The 25,531-nt window shown below is 44.0% G+C and overlaps 1 protein-coding gene across 1 annotated transcript in view; it reads left to right on the top strand.

Annotated features, from left to right (window-relative positions):
• The window catches only part of BRF1 (BRF1 RNA polymerase III transcription initiation factor subunit), a 437,396-nt gene that overhangs the window by 251,175 nt on the left and 160,690 nt on the right, over positions 1 to 25,531 (top strand). Inside the window, exons 9-11 of the mRNA XM_040332965.1 lie at positions 3,409 to 3,448; positions 3,533 to 3,625; positions 5,683 to 5,925. Coding sequence (XP_040188899.1) covers positions 3,409 to 3,448; positions 3,533 to 3,625; positions 5,683 to 5,925 — 376 coding nt within the window. The remainder of the gene's footprint in view (positions 1 to 3,408; positions 3,449 to 3,532; positions 3,626 to 5,682; positions 5,926 to 25,531) is intronic.

The raw sequence follows: 25,531 nt of genomic DNA, 5'->3' as shown, positions 1-25,531 counted from the left end.
TTGAGAGGGGCAAAACTATAAGTAGAAGGCAATTCTGGTGTGCTGTGGTGTACATGAACTCACAAGTAACATGCTATCAGCAGGAGAATTGTGAGTGCATCTGTCTGCTGCTGCTGATTCTTCACCCTCCAGTCACAGGTACAGGAAAGTGACCAAGGTGTGCTACCTAAAGTGATATTAAAGGCAATTTTTTCTAAATAAACATGTTATACTTACCTACTCTGTGCAGCCCCGATTCTTCTCTGGTCCCCCGCCGGCGCTCCTGGCCCCTCCCTTCTTTCAAGTGCCCCCAGAGCAAGCAGCTTGCAATGGGGGGGGCACCCCAGTAGCCACTGCTCTGCGTGTCTATTCATTCACACACAGAGCTACGGCTCAGCTCTGCCCCCTCTCTCCTCACTGGCTGTGATTGACAGCCAATGGCTCCTGCTGTTTCACCCAACGAGTAGGGAGAGTCCCCGGAGAGCCGAGGCTCTTGTGCAGATCGCTGAATCGCAACAGGGTTCAGGTAAGTATTGGGGGGGGGGGGCTGCTGCACAGAGAAGGTTTTTTACCCTTGTGCATAGAATTCATGAATGTAAAAAACATTGAGCCTTTAGAACCACTTTAACTTCAACAGGGAAAGGTCTGGTCACCATCCTAACTATCCTGGCTGGTGGGGTGTGTATATTTTGGGGCTGGATGAACTGAAATACACTTTTTTTTTTTTTTTTTTTTTATTGATAAACCACCTACCATGTATGTATTAAAACAGTGAATTTAGATATTTAACTGGAGTTCATCTAGCTGTAATACAAAAACTTAATTTTCTTAGATGGAGTGGAGCCTGGGTCATGTATAGTTCTGGGAGTGGAGGGTGCTGGCTTAGGAAGAGCTATTGTCTTGCCTTGTTGATGGAAGTAGATACCAGGCTGTGTGCCAATCTATGAGATCTATCCAAGAGCGAAGAGCAGCCAGCGGGGCAAATCTTTCCCTGGCAACACAGAAATTGAGATTTATCTTTGCCTTGCCAGTTGGGGAGACATACTATATTCAGAAGTAATGTTACGAGCTGAAAAGTGCCACTTGGTGATAATCGGGTAATTTTGGGCTTAATGTAGTGGTAATGAACTCAACAGAGTGAAAAGGCTGCAGATATGTTTCATCTTTCTATAACATAGTTACAGAAATATTTGAGAAATTTGGCCCTTAGAATTAAACTAGGTTTGCTGGCACTACATGTGATTGTCAGAATAGGGATTTCAAACCGGAGATTCAGTGACTGGATCTTTTAAAAAGAAACTAGAATGCTTTTGGGTCAGTTTTTTATTTCTTATTTTTCAAAGACAAGAGTGGTGAGGAACATAAAAAATGGGTGTGAAGTTCCATCATAGAACATAACAATACCAGTTCTTACAAGATAACTGACAGTTATAAACAGTTGTTACCTCTTTAGTCTCTTGTCTCCAGAGAGGTATTATCAGAGGTGGTGTATGTAACATGGTTGGTTACTTGGACAATAACCAAAGGAAAATTTGTACGCCCAATTTAGAGGACAGGCCAGCTGCTATAAGCTGCATTCACACCTAGGCGTATTGTCGCCTGTAGCGCGACGCTATTGCAGCCTGCAATACGCTGGAGGGGTGATTTTACATTGTCGGCTATGGAGATGGTTCACATCTCCACGCCGAACGCCTGAAGCTCAAAACAAGTCCCGGACCTTTTTTTCAGGCGGCTTTCGGCGTTCGGCCATAGCCGACAATGTTGATCACCCCTCCTGTGTATGTTACCGCGGCGTATTTTACCGCGTTTTGTCGCGGCAAATCGCGGGACAAAACGCCGCAATTTTTGTGCGGCATTCACACCTGAACGTGGCGTATGTTACCGAGATTTGCCGCGACAAATTGCGGCGTTTTGTTCTGCGATTTGCCATGACAAAACGCGGCGTTTTTTAAGCCTAACATACGCCGGAGGGGTGATCAACATTGTCGGCTATGCCGAAAGCCGCCTGAAAAAAAGGTCCGGGACTTGTTTTGAGCTTTAGGCGTATGGCGTTTCGGCGTGGAGATGTGAACCATCTCCATAGCCGACAATGTTAAATCACCCCTCCAGCGTATTGCAGGCTGCAATAGCGTCGCGCTACAGGTGACAATACGCCTAGGTGTGAATGCAGCCGTGTGTGGAGATATCTCCAGTACTCCCAGGGTGTCTTTTACTCTTTTTTTCCCCCCAATTATTTAATATATGCGATATTATAGAGGCAAAGTTGTTAGTAGGGCATTCTGGCGAAAGACTGTTTTAAGAAAGTAGATTACACTGAGAAGGTATGGGTATAAAAGAGGAAGAGGAAGACACAGTTGTAATTAGTAAGAAAGGAGTTAAAAAAAAGTGGCAAAAGAGGAGAAAAAGTTGGGGGAGGGGTGGCACATAACATGGTGGTGTTGCCCAGATGGTGGGTAAGCAGCCCCTAGCACAGATCTGAAGCATACATTCTGATTAGTACCATAACAAAAAAATGGTGGTAAACAGAGATTCAGAACTGTATAGCCTTAGGTACTGAAAAGAACCTTAGAAATATTGAAGGATAGTGGCACATCAGCAAGTAGAGAGATTACACTTGGTTAATGTGAAATATATGGTAAGGCCAAGGACAAGTTTCTGGGACAGCCAACCAACCAACCTAGATTTTATTATACCTGGCCGGGCATCCCCGGGTGAGTGTAAATGTGTTTCTTAAATGGCAAGGATGAGCCAACTTCGAGACACCACGCTTGGAGTGTAGGGGGGAGAGCTTGCATCCAATGGCGAACTATACGTTTCCGAGCGGCAAATGGCACTTCATGCAAAAAAGTATCCAGTATTTTTCTACATCAGGGTTAAGGCCCCTTTCACATTAGCGGACCGTTCGTCCGCTTTTTACAAGTCCGTAAACAGGTGCTCCCATGTCACTGGTGCTACAAAGCATTATGCCTGGTTTACCTTTAGACACTCTAAACTTGAAACTTCATACACCTGTCTGAACTAAGCAGGGAGTGTCATTTCTCTGTCATTCACTGTATGTTTACATTTAAGCTTCAGCTACTAAACTCTGTTAACATTTTTTTTCCATCAACTACAGAGCAGCCAAGGGATAGATGTGCACAAATGAAGAGTCTAAAGTTTCACCAGTTGGCTATAGAAGTAAATTTATATTCATAAGCAACATTAAATACATTCCCTTTAAAGAATAAGTTGACCTAATAACTGAATATTCAGTTTTTGGTGGGCCCTGGTATGTTCATTTGAAGGCAGATAAGCAGGTGTTGACTTGGGTGCTTCACTTCTAATGGACTGCTAGAAGATGTGATATTTCATTGTACTCTGTTCTAAAGATTTCTCTTAAAAGACTCTGCCTTAGTGATCATCTAATGTTCTTTTTTTTTTTCTCTGCAGCTCGAACATGAACTGTCAAAAAAGCTGGATGATGTGGAAGGTAGGCAGCGTTGATAATACTGTCCAGCCTAGACAAGTTTTTGTGAAGCCAATCTTACTTACCCTTCTGATTTTGCAATGACAGGAGAGATTACGACCTACCAGGATGAAATTGAGAATGAGCTAGAAAACAGTAGGCCGAAAGCAAAAGGAATCTACGCTTCTTACTGTAAAGATGGTGAGACTTAATAATCTAGAACCATTCAATTACTGAAAACTGATGTCAGTTTTTTAAAAATGATAGTGCAACAGTAGATAATAATCCTAAAGCAATGCCTATAATATACACTGGCCATATGACATTTTGATGGATGTTTGATGACTTTAGTGTTGGGGAACTTGAATACCCTGCACAGAAACCTGACCCTAAACCCTATTAAATACCTTTGAGATGAATTGGAACACTGATTTTGAGTCCGATATTTTTCTCCAACCTCAATAGACGCACTCCTATATTTTGGGGAAAGCTGTCCCACAATAGTGGGGGTTGTAGCCACAAAAGGTGAACCCACTCAATATTAATACCTATATATTAAATTGGCGTATGTAACAAGCACTTTATATAGGTGTGTTGGTGAGGTGTCCACAAAAACGTCAGTCCAGGCACCTGGCGGATCCAGACTTCCATTGTCAGGATGAAGCGGTGCCTGGACTGACATTGCTGACATCAGCAGAGATCGGACTTTAGTCTGCTCTCAGTTGAAAACGGGTCACAGGAGTGCAAAATGAATTGCACTTCTGTGATCCATTGGAGAAGTTCAGCCAAACAAGCATACATTTCAGAATTTAGGCTACAAACAAGTACAATATGCAAGTGGCAAAGTGTTTTAAAGGGGTTGTATGGGTTTAGTATTAAACAAACATGTTATACTTACCTCCACTGTGCAGTTCGTTTTTCACAGAGCGGCCCCGTTTGTCCTCTTCTGGGGTCCCAAGGCGGCTCTCGCGGCTACTCCCCCCAAGAGCTAACCCCCTCTGGTAAACGTTCTCCCAAGGCGATTACCTTGCGGCCATGCTCCCGCTTGATACACTCGGCGACCATAGCCGCCAAGTGTATGACTCGGCCCCGCCGTGTAGGTAAGAGAGCTGCCGCTCCAGGTGAGCTCACTAGGGTAATTGATGTCCACTCAGAAGCAGATGGGTGCTGGCAACGCACAGGATGTGCAAAAACAATGAGGATATGGACAGCCGCACTCCAGTAACTTGAAAAAAGACGTGCCCTTTATTGGGTACAGGAAAAAATGCACTACAGGTATCAGCACACAGTGGGATCCACTGTGTGCTGATACCTGTAGTGCATTTTTTCCTGTACCCAATAAAGGGCACGTCTTTTTTCAAGTTACTGGAGTGCGGCTGTCCATATCCTCATTGTTTTTGCCCGCCCCGCCGTGTCATTGATTTGATTGACAGCAGCGGGAACCAATGGCTGCACTGCTGTCAATCTAAGTTTGAGGCTCAGGTAAGTAAAACAGGGATGCATTAAGGTGAAAAAACACGAGGCTTTACGACCACTTTAAGGTAGATATTAGGAAAAAAAACATATTTCTTATTTTATTTTCGATATAGTAAGTAAGTAGCTCAGGGACAGGGGGGCAAGAAATGGGCAGGCCCGCACGCATGAAATTGACTCACAGTGACACTGACAGCAGTGTGCAGCAGCACAGATGATGACACAACACGTCACAGTGACTCTCCATGCCAGGTGGTCCCTTGAGTCCAATCAGTAATGACAGTCCCACCCCTGTCTTGCTCCCCACCCGAACACAAGGCTCCAGCCACACCGCTCCCTTGCACCATGACATCACGCAACACACTCAGGCACTCGGATGGTCTCGGCTGGCTCCGGACTGGAACTGTACATGCACACTTCCAAGCCAAGTGTCGCAGCCATATTTTTTACTGGCAACCTTTCCCTGTCACTGGCATTTTCTGCCAGCAGAAAAGTGCTAATTTTTTACTGGTTGCCAGTAAAAAGACTGACATTTGGCAACACTGTTCCAGGGTTTCCCCTATCTTAAAATCTCATTAAATGTTGCGGGTTTGTGCAAATGTTTTTTTTGGTGTTTCAAAGAAGCCCTTGCTTCCAAACAGAACCCACATAACAGAACATAGGAATTTGGGTGGGTCAGTCACACTTCAAGCAAAAATGGGTTTGAAAAGATATTACTTTTGTAGAATGTAATGTTATTTAAGCTGATCTCCAAATGGGACAATAATGCTAATCTGTTTTTGAAGATGTGGAAGACAGTCGAAGCACTTTGGAATATGAACAGGAGGATGAGGAGCTGGAAGCAGCCGCCAGTCACCTAAATAAAGATTTTTACAATGAACTTGCAGAGAGGGATGAATCGAATTGTTATGTCCCTACGATAAAACCTCTTCCTATAGAATCTCTTCTGGGTCCACTGCCTACGGCTGCAAGCTTGGGGATCACAGACTCTATCAAAGAATGTATAGATACTAAGGAGCAAGGAAAAGGTAAGGCTGAGATTTACCTATGCGTTATTTCTTTTTAATAATGTACTGTTTTTTTAGCTCTGTCTTGTTTGAGGCATAGGTCATTACTTGTATTCTAATGTTCTTACGAGAACTACGATGATCGCAAATGAGCTTCATCCTTAAATTGACTTTAATTTCTTTCTGCCGGCCGTAGGCAAATATGCGGCCTCTCAGTGGATGGGCCTTAACGCTGAGAGGCCTCATATATGCTTACCTAAAGATAAACAGAGCTGCGTTGGCACAGTTACCGGCGGCTAATGGAAAGCTCCCAATATCTACTTGCGATTTGTAAGCTTTCCGGTTTCGTGGCCGCTGTGACAGCCAATCACAGCGGTGAACTAATCGGAAATCCTGCCCTGCCTCCCAGCAAAGCCCTTACAGGCCTGGGAGGCACTGGTGCTAGGGGGTTAACTAGGGTTAAGAAGGCAATAGCACTAAGGTGCTTGATGCACATCTTCATCCAGAATCCATGGTGTGGTGAGCCATCATGCAATTTTCGGTCTTGATATAAAGGTGGTCTCCAAACTTCGGCCCATGAGCCAGATGCGGCCCTTTACTTGCCTTTATCTGGACCTTGGAACACTATTCCTTCCATTGATACAAGGTACTACTCCTCTCTCTTACATCAAGAATGACAAATTCTTCCTCTGGCACCAATGATGGGGCACTATTCCTCCCACTTACACCAATAATTGGGCATTATTTTTCCCACTGACACCAACAATGGGGCACTATTCCTCCCACTTATACCAATGATGTGGCACTATTCTGCCTCCTAATCACAGGGGTTTTGTGTAATTTGTTTTCGCCCACTGACCACCAAGCGTAAGGCATTATCTACACCCACTGGCCATAGTCTGGCCCCGCTAAAGTCTGAAGGATAGTAAACTGGCTCTTTGTTTAAAAAGTTTGGCGACCCCTATACTAAGAGATAGAAAATGGGCTAACATGGATGTCCTGGTCATGTGATAAAGGCAGCTGTCCTTGTGCGGTATGTGACATCTCACGGGATTTTAGAGGAGATGAGGGGAAACTTGAATAAAAACATTCTCTATGTGACCTGAGGCTTTACAGGTATGGCATCTCCAGAATACACTTCTCCATAGATTGTTCAGAACATGTGTAAAACTGGTCTGTTATTAGGTGCAGTTGAAAGGAGGATAATTCAAAGTCTGCTGTAATGACATTCCAGATAATATTTTTTTATTTTTTTTTGTTATCCTATACTACCAATTCGTACACCGATGTGCTCTGTCTTGTCTCTCATAATACAATCACTCCAATTTGTTGTTATCTATAAGGAAGTTAGGGTTAATGGCGAGTGTGGCATCATATAAAGTGCTAGTATTAAGTGCTAAACAAAAGTAGAAGTCCAGTCAATCCTAACTATACCTAAACCTGCTCCCACCTCCATTCTAAGCCTATTTGAACTATCCTGTAAGGGAACATGTCTATACTTTCCTATTCAGTCTGGTCACCTGATCTCTCTTCTTTACGGAAACCGGCCACTGAAGAGATCATCGGCAATGGTTGCAGAGCCTTGTCAATGACATCACCCATAGGCTTACTATAGGGCAGTGTTCTCCAAACTGCGGCCCAAAGGCCAGATATGGCCCTTTGCTTGCCTTTATCCAGCCACCAACAATAGGGCACCATTTCTCCCACCAATAATGGGGCACTATTCTTCCCTATGATACCAATGATAGGGTGCTATTCCCCCCCCCCCCCCCCCAATACCAAATGTGGCGATGTTTACTCTCACTGATGCCAAGAATGTTTCCACTTCTGTTGACCACAATCCGGCCCCCCTAAAGTCTGGAGAACAATAAACTGGCCCTCTGTTTAGAGAGTTTGGAGACCCCTGCTATAGGGCATCGGTTGTCAGTGGTCCCTCCTCTATACTGAAGCTGACGCTAGGAAATTATCATGTGACCAGAGCGCAACGCCCTCAGCAAAGGTAAGTATAGACATCTTTCCTTTACAGGGTAGCTAGAATAGGCTTGGAATGGGGGTGGAAGTAGATTAAGGTATAGTTAGGATTTGACTGGAATGCTACTTTTAAACCCGTCACAGCTCATTTACATCCTAAATTCTATCATCTTCATAGGAGTGTATACAGACTAGGAGGTGACCTAAAACTTGAAACTTAAAGTGATTAGGTTGTGATTTAAAAAAAAAAAACATGTAATACCTGCTGTCTGCAATGATTTTGCACAGAGCAGCCCAGATCCTCTTCTGTTTGGGTCCCCCGCTGGCACTCCTGGTCCCTCCCCCCTGCCAAGTTCCCCCAATAGCAAGCCTCTTGCAATGGCACACTCCTGAACCACGCTCCTGTGAATTGACTTGGTCTATCCACACGCATAGCATGGCTCATTCCCCATTGGCTCACTGGCTGTGATTAACAGCAGCAGAAACAAATGACTCCTGCTGCTGTGTGAGCCAATGATGAGAGAGAGAGAGCGACCTAGAAGATCTGCTCTCGTGCACATCGCTGGAACGAGATGGGCCTCAGGTAAGTATAAGGGGGGTTAAGTAAATAAATAGTGCAGCGCAAAAACATAAAATCTATAACAAAATTAAACACAATTAATAATTAATAAAAGTCCATAAAGTGCAAGGTGATAAAAGGTGCTCCAATAAACAAATAGTGACGAGTAGTGCAGCAATCTTTCATAAGATCAGTGACAGGGATATCCTCCACCAAGGCTATGGATGGCCTCTCACCTCAGCGATTCGACCTGTGGCTAGGTCAAAAAGCATAATACATATCCTCCAAGAAATAGATGGTAACAGCATACAAGAAGTCGGCTCTGTGTATCCCAGATACACAGAGCGGGGCCCCGCTCTGTGTATCCCAGATACACTCCAGCGGGGCCCCACGCTGAAGAAGTCCCGCCTACTCTGGGACGTAACGCGTACGAGGGGGAGGAGTCACGTCGACGTCACCCGCGTTCGCCTGCCTCACGATACCTACACTGTTTGCGATCCGGAATTCCGGTTACACGCTGCTTGCTATACACTCGGCTGAGAGTGTCCGCAAATGTGAGTGTTTTTAGACTGATTATGTTTTAGATTAAAGTTGTTTCAAACGGAGAGCACTAGTCCTTCTCTTTTGTTGCCTTTTCCGGTCCATGGAATTAATTTGGGAGATTGCTGAGTTGTCCTACTGATTGCTGATTCCATCTGGGGATACACAGAGCTGACTTCTTGTATGCTGTTACCATCTATTTCTTGGAGGATATGTATTATGCTTTTTGACCTAGCCACAGGTCGAATCGCTGAGGTGAGAGGCCATCCATAGCCTTGGTGGAGGATATCCCTGTCACTGATCTTATGAAAGATTGCTGCACTACTCGTCACTATTTGTTTTTTGGAGCACCTTTTATCACCTTGCACTTTATGGACTTTTATTAATTATTAATTGTGTTTAATTTTGTTATAGATTTTATGTTTTTGCGCTGCACTATTTATTTACTTAATTTCACTTTGAGATATTTTTGGATTATATCTACAGTGCTGGCTTGCAATTTATTTAGTAATGTATTTATTTTCCAGCGCTGAATTATTTCACTTTTTATCTAAGTATAAGGGGGGGGCGGGGAACTGGACCCTGAAGTTTTTTTCTTACATTACTACAGAGAATGTGTAAAAGATGAAAAACCTTTATACCTTTACAACTACTTTAAGTACAACTTAAGTATATGTAAACCCAGTCAGTAAAACCTCATATAAGATTTGTTAAAGTGATACTAAAGCCAGGTTTTTGGCTCACTGGCTGCGTTTGACAGCAGGGGGAGCCAATGGCTCCCGCTGCTCCCAAAGCCAATCGTGGATGTGAGTCCCCGGAGAGGCAAGGCTCTCATGGACATCGCTGGATTAAGAGTGAGCTCAGGTAAGTATGGGGGGGGGGGGGGGCTGCCGCACACAGACGTTTTTTTTACCTTAATGTATTGAATGCACGAAGGTAAAAAACCTTCTGCCTTTACAACCACTTTAATGTCATTTTTAAATATTTTTACATTTTTAGCCTTCATTAACATAACATAATGATAATGTTGATCCTGGCATGAAGGTACTTGGTCATTCATTAACTGTCATAGGGTAACAAGGCAATTTACTGTGTGGGCACCCTGTTGCTTCTGATGGGTGCTATAAGTGGCCATTTCAACACACACCACTGTTGCCACCATCAGTGACCTGCCCCCTGTGGTGATTCACAGGTGAACCAGTCAAAAAAATGCCAAGAAGCCATTACTGGAGTTAATGCAGACTGAACGTTCCTGCAAAGAGGCTGCAGGAGACGAGTAGCACTGAGATCAAAAAGTACGAAAATAAAAGATGAAAACTGTATTTTTTTTTTTTTTTCAGCTCAGCCTTTTATGATGTACACTACTTTAGCAAACTTAGTTTTACATCCAGTTATAGTTTACATCTACTTTAACATTTCCTTACTGAAAGTCAATCTGACCTGTACTCCTAGTACTGCATTTTGTTTATTACTGAATTACACATTTTAAATAAGCTTAGTAGCTTTTAGCCTATTTCTGTTGGTTAGAAGCTGCTGCTTTCAGTAGTTAATACTGCTTATGCAAAATCTAATGGCCTCTCTGAATGTCTGTGTATTTTATGGAAGCCTCTATGTGTAAATGGTGACATAAAATCTCCTCGTAGAAGGATAACTCGCGCACAGGTGCTTTGCTGGAGGTTTAGTCATTTACACCTAATGTGACGACATTTAGGGCCATAGTTGCTGCTTGTTGAAGATTCTAAGACCACACAGTGATTAACTGGGATGGAATGTACAGCTTTCCTTGCTGGCCTGTGTCTGTGTGGCCTCCATGGACCTAAATGTTCTGCCTGCAGGAAAAAACACACAGGACTCTCACTGCTCATCTGTATAAACACAGACATAGTAAGAATAGCACTGCAGCCTTTACAGTGCTACATATCGACTTGGCCTCCTGGGACACATTGCGGCCACGTCCATTTGTCAGACTGTAAATAACAGGACGATCCTGCCTTTGAGGGCCCTGGTCTTCTGGAACAATTGCAGCTCATGCTTTTGGTGCTGCTATTTTGTGTTGATGGGAAGCTATTGTATATACTCGAGTATAAGCCGACCCGAATATAAGCCGAGGCACCTAATTTTACCACAAAAAAATTTGAAAACTTATTTACTCGAGTATAAGCCTAGGGTGTCCATCTGCATGCCTCACTGTGCCCATGCCTCACTGTGCCCATGACTAGACTTACATTTAACATAGGCGTATATAGAAGGGGTGCCCAGCTTTGAAACAACGGTGCTCCCCGGCCGTAAGTCCTCTAGACAGCAAACTTTGCACACTTGTAGAGGAGAACTGGGGCTACATGTGTTCCAAGTTTCGGGTCCAGAGGACCTACGTTTGGCCGATACTGGGTCCCCAAAAATACAGGAGAAATTACCGTTTAAAGGGGAGGTTCACCCGAAAAATGACTTTCCCTTATTACACTGCCCCCCCACATTACAATACGATTATGCCTATTACTTTTTTTTTGATGCTGTACATACCTTCGTACAGCTATTCACCCGTGGCTTCCGGGTTGCGAGTCCCGCAGGAGTGGGCGTTCCTAACATGGTGGCGATTGACGTTTTGACAAAAAACGAGCTCCAAAACGAGCTTCCCCCCGTCGCATAAGCCGCGTCACGATTGGCGAAAGGAGCCAAACGGCAATGCGCAGGCGCAGTATAGCGCCGACTCGCCGTTCGGCTCCTTTCGCCAATCGTGACGCGGCTTGCGCGAAGGGAGGAGCTCGTTTTTTGTCAAAACGTCAATCACCACCATGTTAGGAACGCCCACTCCCGCGGGACTCGCAACCCGGAAGCCACGGGTGAATAGCTGTACGAAGGTATGTACAGCATCAAAAAAAAAGTAATAGGCATAATCGTATTGTAATGTGGGGGGGCAGTGTAATAAGGGAAAGTCGTTTTTAGGGTGAACCTCCCCTTTAACATGGGAGTCAATGAAAGGGGTGCCGACTTTGAAAAATCGGTGCTCCCCGGCCGTAGGTCCCTCGGACACCAAACTTTGTACACGAAGAGTGGGGCTCTATGACCAGCCGGTACCAGGTTCCCAAAGTCCGAGAGATTAGGCACAAAAAGGTGACTTGAGTATAAGCCGAGGGGGGCATTTTCGGCACAAAAAAATGTGCTGAAAAACTTGGCTTTTACTCGAGTATATACAGTAGTTTCTTGGATTGGGGGACTTTCAGTGTGTCGACTATACCAAGCAATAGTGGTATCGGATCACAAGGTACTCTGTTTACTTATGGAATTAATGACCTGGAGCTCCTCTTTAACGTTGCTCTACACTGTTTTTCTGCTTTTCTTTGCAGTGCCTGTATACGTATTTCTTCCAGCGTGAGCTATATCTGCCTTTGATCTCTGAAATAGTCTCAGCTTTAAGCCAGTGTCCCATGTGTGCTCTGTTCACCTGCTTATTTTAGCCAAATGAACCTGCCGCTTATAGCTTTCTTTTCCTGTATGTAGCGGTTAACGTAAGTGCCAAGTTCCTGTCACACAATCCCTGGTGCTCTGTACAAACATTGCCTGTCTCCAGTGTGATTCTCGCCTCAGGGCCCCGGCCTCTAAAAGCACAAACACACTACAAAATGGATTTGCCCTTTATTAGGAAGAGACATAAAATGCGACTCTTGAAAAGCAAAATAGAATTTCATTGTTTATAAAATATGAAATACACCAGATCTGAAGTCTTCTGTTACAGATAGATATTTCCAGATATAGACGTGATACATACATGACTATTACATGCTTCATAACTGTTATAGGTAACCTGTACTGACAAAAATAAGGAGGCTGTCTTTACTGACATCTTTCTGAAAATGCTAGTTGCCTGGCACTCATGCTGATCCTGTTGCTGAGTCATTTCTGATTTGTAGTCCCAGCAAAAGTGTGCAGCTAGCGAGGTTGGATTTCTTGATTTGTATCCATTTTTTTTTTTTTTTTTGCTTGAAAATACATAAAGTACTGAAGCCATTGGGTAGGTATGCCACACATGCAATTGGCATTTTGGTTGAAATCTACTTTATTGCTAAAATCTCACATTCAAGTGATATTCACATTTTTGCTACCAGAGCATTATTTGCACACGTATAAAAAAAACAATTTTAGCGGTGAAGATGATGTAAAACCTCCACACATATATTTTCCTGAAAGCAGACACCATAGAGAAAAATATGGTGGTAGTTCCAATATTTTATGTCACGCAATGGTCTAGGAAATGAAAAATGTATGTAAAAAAAAAAGTGATTTAAGGGCAAACAAACGCAATAAATTACTCAAATTATTTTGGTAAAATATAAAACCTGAGGTTGCACTGAGTAAATAGATACCCAACATGCCAAACTTTAAAGTGATTGTAAAGACTTGTTTATTTCCCTATTAAAATAACAAACATGTTATACTTACCTCCTCTGTTGCAGTGGAGTTGCACAGAGCGGCCTGGATCCTCCTCTTTTCAGGTCCCTCTTCTGTGTTCCTGGCCCCTCCCTCCTGTTCAGTACCTCAACAGCAAGCAGCTTGCTATTGGGGCACCTAAGCTGAGTCACATCTTCCTGTGTCCAATCAGACATGGAGCCCTGATCTGGCTCTACCCCCCCTCTCTCCCCTGATTGGCAAGCTGACTTTGATTGACAGCAGTGGCAGCCAATGGCGTCGCTGCTGTGTCTCAGCCGATCAGGAGGGAGAATCTCGGACAGCTGAGACACTCGTGGACATCGCTGGACAGATATGGAGCTCAGGTGAGTGTTAGGGGGGCTGCTACACACAGAAGGCTTTTTATTTTAATGCATAGAATGCATTGAGATAAAAAACCTTCTGCCTTTACAACTCCTTTAAATTTGTGTGGTTCAGTGAAATGATGACAAAATTCTATACCCTATATTTTCATTTGGCAACCCTTCAGTCTAGTGTTATGGAAGGAGGTCTTGTGCTAGAATTATTGCTCTCGCTCCGGCATGCGCAGTGATATGCAACATCTGTTGCAAACAAAGTTTTCATGCGTAAGCTCCCCAGGTGCATGCATTTAGGTTTGTACATGTGTATATGTGGAGGTGGGGGGGGCTTCAACATTTTTGGGGGGGGATTTAATGTGCTTGCTTGGTGGTTATTTATTATTGTTTTGTCATTTTACATTGCTGATCTTTTGACCTGTGCAAAATCATGGCAAAAATGTGCGATTCCTGGGACATTTTTACCTTAAGGCCCCTTTCACACTGGGGCGGGGGGTGTGCGGTGGCGGTATAGTGCCACTATTTTTAGCGGCGCTACACCGTCGGAACTTCCGCAGAATTGCGGCGGTATTCAGCCGCTAGCGCTGTGGTTTTAACTGCAGAGGCGCATTGGCGGTAGTATAGCCGCAGTGTCCCATTGTTTTCAATTAGAAGGAGTGGTAAACACACCGCTCTTCTCACCACTCCAAAGATGCTGCTAGCAGGACTTTTGGAACGGTCCCACCAGCGCCTCGCCTCAGTGGGAAAGCATTCGGGCTTTCACACCGAGACTGCAGGGCAGGAGTTTTTCAGGCGGTATTTAGGCGCTAAACCACCTGAAAAGTGCCTCAGTGTGAAAGGGGTCTAATAAATTTTGTCATGTTGCAACCAAAAGCATAAATGTATTTTATTGAAATTTTATGTAATAACCAACACAAAGTGACACATAATTGTGAAGTGGAAGGAAAATGATAAATGGTTTTCAAACAGCATCATGAAGGCCAAAGAACACACCAGACATGTCAGGGATAAAGTTGTGGAGAAGTTTATAGCAGGGTTAGATTATAAAAAAAATATCCTAAGCTTTGAACATCAAACGGAGAACTGTTAAATCCATCTTCGGAAAATGGAAAGAGTATGGTACAACTGCAAACCCCCCAAGACATGGCCGTCCACCTAAACTGACAGGCCGGGCAAGGATAGCATTCATCAGAGAAGCAGTCAAGAGGCCCATGGTAACTCTGGAGGAGCTGCAGAGATCCACAGCTCAGGTGGGAGAATCTGTCCACAGGACAACTATTAGTCGTGCTCTCCACAAATCTGACCTTTTATGGAAGAGTGGCAAGAAGAAAGCCATTGTTGAAAGAGAGCCATAAGAAGTCCTGTTTACAGTTTGCGAGAAGCCATGTGGGGGAAACGGAAAACATGTAGAAGAAGGTGCTCTGGTCAGATGAGACCAAAATTCTACTTTTTGTCCTAAAAGTAAACGCTATGTGTGGCTGAAAACTAACACAGCACATCGCCCTGAACACACCATTCTCACCGTGAAACATGGTGGTGGCAGCATCATGTTATGGGGATGCTTTTCTACAGGGAAGCTGGTCAGAGTTGATGGGAAGATGGATGGAGCCAAATAAAGGCAATCTTAGAAGAAACCCTGTTTGTCTGCAAAATACTTGAGACTGGGGTGGAGGTTCACCTTCCAGCAGGACAATGACCCCAAACATACAGCCAGAACTACAATGGAATGGTTTAGATCAAAGCATTTTCATGTTAGAATGGTCCAGTCAAAGTCCAGACCTAAATCACATTGAGAATCTGTGGCGAGACTTGAAAATTGCTGTTCACAGACGCTTTTCATCCAATCTGATAGAGCTTGAGGTATTTTGAAAAGAAAAATGGGCAAATATGTCCCTCTCTAGATGTGTAAAGCTGGTAGAGACATCCCCAAAAGACTTTCAGCTGTAATTGCAGGGAAAGGTGGTTCTACAAAGTATTGACTCAGGGGGGGCGCCATACAAATGTACGCCACACTTTTCACATATTTATTTGTAAAAAAAATTGAAAACCATTTATCATTTTCCTTCCACTTCACAATTATGTGCCACTTTGTGTTGGTTTATCACATGTAAATGTATTTTATTGGGATTTCATTTTTGGTTGTAACTCGACAAAAGGTGGGACATTTCAAGGGGTATGAATACTTTTTCAAGGCACTGTATCTGATTGTAAATGTATTATTTGTAGTGACTTGCAGCCTTTAGACACAGAGCGGCTTGTGCGTGGATGGCTCTTGTCTGACCGCCTCCCCAGTTTATTTTTACCTCCAGTGTTTTGTTCTTTTCCTGCACGCTTGGCTAAAGCTGATACAAGCACATAAAAGCACACATGAAGAAATGCTTTATGGACTGAACACCAAATAGTTCTTGGCAGAGCCGAGTATGTAAACATTTATCTGACATGGAACATGCTAATTCACACTGAGTGTACAAACCTGCTATTCACAGGATTATGGGTGGATCTCGCACACCCTGATAAAATGGGTTGGGAAATCTGCCTCCTTCCAACCACTGGAGGAAGCAAACCAAAGCTTTCATCAGGGACAGGAAAATAGAATCTTTCTTCTTGTACTGTCTGAGGGAAATGGGATCTCAGGCAATGGAAACTGATTGAAGATTGAAACTTCCCTGTCCTGTGTACTGTGGGAGATCCGATATATTGAATGCAGGGTCCTGGGTTTAGCAACACTTTAACCACTTCCATACCAGGCACTTACGCAGCTTCCTGCCCAAGCCAATTTTCAGCTTTCTGCGCTGTCGCACTTTGAATGACAATTGCGTGGTCATGCTACGCTGTAGCCAAACAATTTTTTTATCATTTTTTTCCTACAAATAGAGCTTTCTTTTGGTGGTAATTGATCACCTCTGCGATTTTTATTTTTTGCGTAACAACTAAAAAAAGACCGAAAATTTTGAAAAAAAAAATAATTTTTTAATTTTTTTCTGTTAATTCTTTTTTAGTAAATAGGTAAGTTTTCTTTTTTAATTACGGGCACTGATGAGGTGGCACTGATGGGCACCAATGAGGTGGCACTGATGGGCACTAATAGGCGGCACTGATGGACACTGATAGGCAGCGCTGGTATGCGGCACTGATGGGCACTCATAGGCGGCACTGGTGGGCACTGATGGGTGGCACAGATAGGTGGGCACTGAGAAGTGGCACTGATGGAAACTGAGGGGTGGCACTGATGGACACCGAGGGGTGGCACTTGTTTGTTTACAATTTTTCCAATCAGTGCCCATGTTGCCAGTCAGTGCCCATTTGTGGGCACTGATTGGCATCTATTGTGCATATTTTTTACATGTGTATGGCCATGGGGGATGTACCTGGCCATCCACATGTTTCCTCCAATCCCTGGTGGTCCTGGCGGCTTCCCTGTGGTATAGTGTGGGCAACCGAGGGAGGGCTGCGCTGATAAACAATCAGCGAGAACCCCCCCTGTCAGGAGAGCTGCCGGTCGGCTCTCCTCTACTCGCATCTATCAGACGATCGGCTCTTCCTGTTTACATCGTGATCAGCCGTGATTGGACAAGGCTGATCTCGTGGTAAAGTGCCTCCGCTGTAGGCTCTTTACCGAGATCGGAGATGCAGGGTGTCAGACTGACACCCCGCCCCCACGCCGGCATGAAATTCTGCAGGACGTCAATAGACGTCCAGTCAGGATTTCACAACCACTTCCCGGACGTCAATTGTCCATTGACCGGGCGAGAAGTGGTTAGGTAGCCACAAGTGTATTGCTAAGATCTTATAATCGATCGTTCAGTGCAACTAAATTGACCCAATTGGATACATTTTGCAAACCAAAGATCCATCTTCCAGTTGATTTTGGTGAGCTCCTGATTGATTCCATATTGCAAAAATGATTGGCTGTGCTAAATTTTTGTTGATCGCTTCTGATCAATCAAAAAATGTCTGCATATGTCCAGCGAATTGATCGTAATTCATTTTGATTAAAGCCGTGTATACACGATCGGTTTGTCCGATGAAAAAAAACCTATGGACTGTTTTCATCGGGCAAACCGATCATGTGTGGGCCCCATCCGTCTTTTTTCCATCGGTGTAAAAAAATAGAACATGTGTTAAATGTTTCCTATGGATAAAAAACCGATAGGAAATTCCGATCGTCTGTGTGGAACTCCATCGGAGAAAAATCCATGCATGCTCAGAAATCAAGTCGACGTATGCTTGGAAGCATTTTTTTCGGGCCGTCGTAGTGTTTTACCTCACCGCGTTTTGGAACGGTCGGAATTTAGTCTGATAGTGTGTATGCAAGACTGATGAAAGTCGGCTTCATCGGACATCTGACAAAAAAATCCATCGGATTAGATTCCATCAGAAATCCGATCGTGTGTACAGGGCATCGGTGATCATTTTTATTAGATTGCTTTCACCCATAATGGTGATATTTTCGGTCTATAACTTTAGTCGATGGAAAAGTGCAGAACTGATATTTTAATTGATTATGTTTGCAATTGCTAATTTGATCACAAATTGCCAAGTGTATGGGCCCCTTACACATGTATGTATGTGAGGATCCGTACCTTTCTCATCCGCTTGCTCAGCGGGGATCGCTCCGTTGATCCCCCGCTGAGCCGGCAGATGACAGTGTGTTACCTGCACACTGTGCATGGACCGCCCTGTAAGATCTCCGCTCTCCTCTATGGGGGGGATCGGGTGAACATGGACCGTCTATCCATGTTCACCCGATTGAATCCGCAGACAGATGGAAAAATAGGATTTTCCTCCGTCTGCAGAATCGTACCATAGCAGGGACCAATGAGATCGGGTGTCTGCGGATGATATCCCATAGGGATACATGTATGTCCATATTTCATGCGAAAATGGATGGATGGATGAAATACAGACATACGGTCCGCAGGTGTGTAGGCCGTGTCCTGAAGTCAATTACTATGCAGTGTACTCTCTTCCCCATGTGAGTCTCTGGTCAGTCTATCAGCATTCAGTTGTGATCCTTGTCTGTAAGCTGCTGTAATCACACCTGTCTTTAGGTGACGGGGCACGTTCCTGTCTGGTGTCAGTCTAATGAAAACAGGTATGATTTATAACAATTTTTTATGCAGTTAATTCTGAACATGTTGAGGCTTCGTTCCTGCTGTGAAAAATGACAGGATCCTGGCTGTCAGCTGCATCCCGCTCCTTGCTGGGCCTGTTTACACGAGCTGTTGTGTGTGTGTGTGTGTGTGTGTGTGTGTGTGTGTGTGTGTGTGTGTGTGTGTGTGTGTGTGTGTGTGTGTGTGTGTGTGTGTGTGTGTGTGTGGGGTGGGGGTGGGGGTGGGGTGGGGGTGTTCATCAATATCACTTCAGAATATTTTGTTTCTTTTGAAGGAAAGTAATGGCATCAACATCCATCTATGCAGGAAATTAATATCCGGTACCAACATCGGGTTTTTAGATTGTCAAGGTCCAGTGTTTTATGTTTATAGAGAAAAGATGAATATTTAAAGGTATACTCCAGTCAAGCATAAAGCAGTTTTGCAGTTAGACTAACAGAAGTAACACAAGGTAGATCTGATTTTTTATTTATTTTTTTAAAGCAAGAAAGGCTATTACTATTAATGCTTGCTATTACTGGGCTTTTGCATCGCTCCTTATTTAAAAAAAAAATATATGAAAATTAGGCTTTAGTAAGTTAGATTTTTTTTACATTATATTAAAATAACTTGTTATGCTTATCTGCTCTGTGCAGTGGTATTGCACCTAGTGGCCCCGATCCCCCTCTTCTGGGATCCCTGGCGGCGATCTTGGCTCTTTCTCTTTTTTGTTTATTTTTTATGTCCACCATAGCCAGCTGCTTGCTATGGGGAGAAACGTAGTCTGCGCACTCCTGACCTGTGTGACTATAGAGCCGCGCTCCATAGACTTGCACAGCGAGAATTGGGCCCGCCCCCAACTTCCTCTTCACTGCTTTTGAATGACGGCAGCAAGAGCCAATGGATCCTTCCGCTTCTCCAAGGCTGTGTGAAGAGGAAAAGAGGGGAGAATAGCTGCAGCCGTGCACAGCGCGGATCTCTTCTCCTCTCTCTTAATCGTCAAACAGGGAGGGGGGGTGGAGAGACGCAAAAAAAAAAAAAAATGTTTTCTTTACCTTGATGCAAACAATGCATTATGGTAAAAAAAAGTTTTTAGGTTTAGTAACACTTTAAGGCTCCATTCACATCTAGGCCTCCCAGATTGCAGGCAGAATTGGGCTGGGATGAATGGATGGTAAATAATCCGGCAGTCACGTGGTTAAAAATGTCTTTATTATTTTGTGAAAATAGTATGATGTGAGCGGATTTCTGGCAGACTCAGGCTGAGTCACACCCCTCCAGTCCATGTGTTAGAATAAGAGGGAGGTGAAGCCTACATTTATCTACATATAATACCCCCCCCCCCCATTGTGTCACTCATGTGGATGAGAAGGCCTGGATCGCAGTCTCCACTAAAATTCATCCCAAAGGTGTTCTTTTGGGTTTTGGTCAGGACTCTGTGCAGGCCAGTCACGTTCCTCCACCCCAAACTCGTTCATCCATGTCTTTATGGACCTTACTTTGTGCACTGGTCCAAATTATTTGGTGTAGGGGGGATTGCAGGGTGGGGTTGTTTTTCAGGTGTTGGGCTTGGCCACTTAGTTCCAGTGAAGGGAACTCTTAAGGGCGTCAGCATGCCAAGACATTATGGACAATTTCATGCTCCCAACTTTGTGGGAACAGTTTGGAGATATCCCCTTCCTGTTCCAACATGACTGCACCACCAGTACACAAAGCAAGGTCCATAAAGACATGGATGAGTGAGTTTGGGGTGGAGGAATTCGACTGGCCTGCACAGAGTCCTGATCTCAACCCAATAGAACACCTTTGGGATGAATTAGAGCAGAGACTGCGAGCCAGGCCTCCTTATCCAACATCAGTGCCTGACCTCACAAAGGTGCTTCTGAAGAACGGTCAAACACTCCCATAGACACACTCCTAAACCTTGTGGACAGCCTTCCCAGAAGAGTTGAAGCTGTTCTAGCCAACTCAATATTGAACCCTACAGACTAAGACTGGGATGACATTAAAATTCCTGTGCGTTTAAAGGCAGGTGTCCCAATACTTTTGGTAATTTAGTGTATTTTATGTATGACGTTTGTGTCCACATTAAGCAAGAGCACTGAGCTTTTATTGGTTGGAATGGTTCACTGCATTGTCTTGTGCAAAGATCCTGTTCACTTGGTACATGCAGCTTAGCAGTATTCCTGTACAGCGTTTTGATTTCTTGTATATACTGTATCTATCGCTGCCTTGTCACATGGAGCTAAGTGCATAAACTAGATTGCGTCACCCCGCATGCTACAAATGTAGTAACGCACACACCTAGAATCTAGGCCTTGTTTTCAAACTCCCAAGGACTGTTTGGTCACAGCTAGGATTTCTAGAAAATTTGACCTGTTTGGTTACAAGCCAGTAAATCTAAAGCTGGCCTTGCACAGCTCCGATTTTGGTAGGTTTGACAAAATATGAGCAGTGGGTGGCTCATTCTGGTAAATTATCAGTCGCACAGTGACTGCGTCCAACCAGATGCAGCAACTTCTCTGGAATTCAGCAGCTGTGTTTCATTGGCCGCTAAGTATCCAGTGGGGAAGATGCTTTCATCCACACTGTTTAGCGTGAATGAAGGTATCTGTTAAGCTGGCCATACATAGAACGAAATTCAGCTGGTTCCTGCTGAACCGGCCAAATTTTGATCCATGTATGGTTGTTCCTATTCATGAGACGTCTACGGGACTGCTGGAAATTTTCAGTTCGGTCAGCGCTGCAGCTTTGATCAATGTATTGTGACATTGGGGAGGCAGGAGAGCCTTCCCGCTTTTAGAATAGAAAGACACAGCAGGGAGGATTCCGACATCCACATCGAATGTATGGCCAGTGTTACATTTCTCTACTTCGCCTGCATGCTGAGAGAGAAATCTCGGAGTGTAGATAATTTTGTATATTTTCATGTTGTGGAAGCAGATCTGAACACCCAAGTACCGTATATACTCGAGTATAAAGCCAAGTTTTTCGGCACATTTTTTGTTGCTGAAAATGCCCCCCTCGGCTTATACTCGAGTCGCCTTCTTGCGCCTGATCTCCTGGACTTTGGGGACCAAGTACTGGCCAGCTGTAGGCCAGCCCCACTCTTCCTCTACAAGTGTGCAAAGTTTGTTGGCCGGGGAACACCGATTTTTCAAAGCCGGGCACCCCTTCCATAGACTCCCATGTTAAACGGTCATTTCTCCTGTGACTTTGGGGACCCAGTCGGTCGTAAGTCCCCTGGACCCGGATCTTGGCACACATGTAGCCCCATTTCTCCTCTATAAGTGTGCAAAGGTTGTTGTCTGGGGTACCTTTGGCTGGGGAGCACCGATTTTTTTCAAAGCCGGGCACCCCTTCTAAAGACTTCCATGTTAAACGTCAGTCTAGTTATGGGCACAGTGAGGCATGCACATGGGCACAGTGAGGCATGCAGATGGACACCCTAGGCTTCTACTCGAGTCAATAAATTTCCCCAGTTTTTTGTGGTAAAATTAGGTGCCTCAGCTTATATTCAGGTCGTCTTCTACTCGAGTATATTCAGTAATCAAATGGGGAGCTGGAGTTAGTGCTGTTTTAATACTTTCCCTATTGGGAATTGAACCCAGTTCCCCACCAAGGCAAGAGTGATAACCACAAAGTTACTATGCTGATATACAGGATCTGTCCGTTTTGTGGAGCCGCTTTGTGTTTTGCAGAGGATATTTTGCAGTTCCCATGACTTATTTTAGCTCGTATATATTCTTTAACTTAATGATTCAGCATAATAAATAAAATGTTTGACACTTTTTACTGACGTAAAAACTCTGTCATTCCTGGGTCATCTGGAGATTATGTAAAATGAATCAATGAGGGGCACGTCGTGGGTTATTGCATTACATCAGCTTGTAGTGAGCTACCCATGCCTGCAGCATTTCCTGCTTATGTTATCGCTGTCGGGTGACTGCTCACTGAGATTTCAGAGTAAATCCAGCACACCGGTATGGCAACGTCAAGTCCTATTTACTCTGGAGGCAACAAATGAAGAGTATATTCATGTGTAGTGTTTTCAGAGGGGGTTGCTTCCCTCCAGCGAGTGTAAATATGACATTGCAAAGGAATATTACACAACATTCTAATGGGCTGATGATACCTGTCACAGCTTCGGCTGTCATCACATGCTGCAGGCTGCCATAGACCGACTGCTGGAGGCAGTTCTAGGGTGCGAGCTCCAGGATAGGGAACATCTGTGTAGCGTCCAAGCAAGGCAGTTTTTTTGGGGGGGGGTGTGGGGGGGGAGTTTGGTCATCAATTAGCATGTTTACAATTTCTTGCCATGTTTTCTACATATAATAGACCTCTGATGACTCCATAGACAGGACCTGTCACCTGCCCATGCGATCACGTAGCTACCTTGTGACAGCAATAAAATTGAAAATAAATACAAAATATGAAAAGAGTTAGTGGTTTTGAAGCCACTTAATCAACTAAATACCTCTCCCCCTTGCTGCTGAAGTTTCATTTAAACTTTATGCCAGCCTGTCTAATTATCCTATGTTCCCCTCTGTCTGTGTTTTATAAAAAATATGTTGTTCTTTACCAGTTTTCAGATCGTCGATCACCGCTCATGTGACCCGCTGCCTCTCTCCTCTCCCCGTCTGCAGCGGTCGGGGCAGAGGGTTCCCTGCTGATCTGTCGGGAGGAGGAGAGAGGCTGCGGGTCACACGAGCAGCGATCTGTGCTCTAAAAACTGGTAAAGAACGGCTTATTTTTATAAAACACAGACACAGGGGCACATAGGATTATTAAACAGACAGGATGGTATAAAGTTTAAATGAAACTTCAGCAGCAAGGGGGCGGGTACTGACAAAAGAGCAGACAGGCAGAGGGGAAGGGAGAGAGGAGAGACAGGAGAGCTGCGGATGACAGAAGCGTGTAAACTGACTACTGTGCCTGGGCTCAGCAGCTGTGATAAACCTTGGTCAGTTTACAGGACAAAGCCAGGCAGGATCAGCCAGGTTTTTTTAGGTGTTACAGAGGGCCAAATTACACAACACAAGCACTGTACAGGGTCACAATTTATAAAATGTTATGTAGGTTAACAAATGCTTTAACTGGTACCTAAATCATGCAAGACCCCACATACCCCCCAGGAATCTCTTCCACTCCTCAACTCTCCCCATTCCCCCCCCCCACGGACACATTTATACATTTTTTTTCTCTCTTTATTTCATCTGTTTTCCTTAAAGGGTCACTAAAGGAAAACATTTTTTTTGCTGAAATGACTGTTTACAGGGTATAGAGCAGTGATGTCGAACCTTGGCACCCCAGATGTTTTGGAACTACATTTCCCATGATGCTCATGCACTCTTCAGAGTAGCTGAGCATCATGGGAAATGTAGTTCCAAAACATCTGGGGTGCCAAGGTTCGCCATCACTGGTATAGAGACATAAAAGTTAACTTATTCCTTTTAAAAATGATTAAAAATAGATAAAAATCAATCATATAATGTGCCTCTAGTTTCACTTTCGTTTTTAAACTGGTTTCATGTTTCTGTGAAGTAGAGAGACCCACAGAACAAAAACAAACAAATCCAGGGCAGTGTTTTGTTTTTAAAATGAATCTGATTGGTTCTGAGGAGTTTTAGACACACAGCTTGGACCACCGTGAAAAGCTGCCATGAGATTTTTCATAAGGAGCCAGACAAGCAGGAAGTGTGGAGATCAGAGCAGAATTACAGCAACTTCAAAGCAAAAACTAGCAATGAGGACATGAAACCAGTACTGCAGTAAGGTAAAGGAAGCTATTTAGCTAAAAAAAATGTTTTCCTTTAGTGACCCTTTAGGTTCCTACAATACCTTTTTATTATATGTGCAAGTATTGTTTTACTCTATGTAAGTGTGTTCCATGTATCGGCAATCATTGATGTCTGTAGCTGTGCTTTCTGATGCTGTAACCACTTTTCTTTTTTTTTGCAAAACCAAAATAAAATATATATTGAAAAGCAAATAATTCAATTATAATTAAATATGTAAACGGCCTCACACACTGGGTATCACTACGAGTGAAAGCAAAAATTCTAGGGTCATTCATTCATGCTTGACTCTTCATTTTATGACATGCAAAGGCTTTTGAACACTCGCCTATGGGCAATTTTGGGTACCATAGTTTTTTGGCATTATACTGGTGTCAGCAATTTGTAGGCCTGACAGACAAAGCCTTGTAACCTTTTCATAATATCCCATGTTTGCCCACCACTTCCTTGCCTATTAACTAGCCAGTTTTCATGGCGATAAAAGGAATTTGTGAGAGTGGGACTTGGTGGCACTCTCCGACCGAATCTGGAAATCTCAAAGTTTTGGCTGTCAAAAAGACCCGGCGTTTGGCTGTCTCAGATGGCTTGTTAAAGCTGCTGCAGCAGATTTTCTATTTGTGTTCTAAAGACAAAGTCTCTAATCTAACCAATGACACCACAAAGCGCCTAATTCTCTCTCCCTGGCTATCGCTTACCTCAACTACTGCAGCTCATCCCCATTTGATTACCTTTACATAGGCTATCCCCTCTTCAGTCTATCATGAATGCTGTTGCCAGACTCATCCACATTACCAACTGTTCAGTGGCCGCTACCCCTCTCTTTCAATCCCTTCATTGGCTGACACCCCCCATCAAATTAAGTTAAACATTTTAATAATCACTTACAAAGCCCTCCTCAAGCTATAT

This window comes from Rana temporaria, chromosome 13 (assembly GCF_905171775.1).
Source record: "Rana temporaria chromosome 13, aRanTem1.1, whole genome shotgun sequence".
In the NCBI taxonomy this organism is placed as follows: Eukaryota; Metazoa; Chordata; class Amphibia; order Anura; family Ranidae; genus Rana; species Rana temporaria.
The sequence above is the reverse complement of the archived record's forward strand: the minus strand, read 5'-3'. Positions and strand labels throughout refer to the sequence as shown.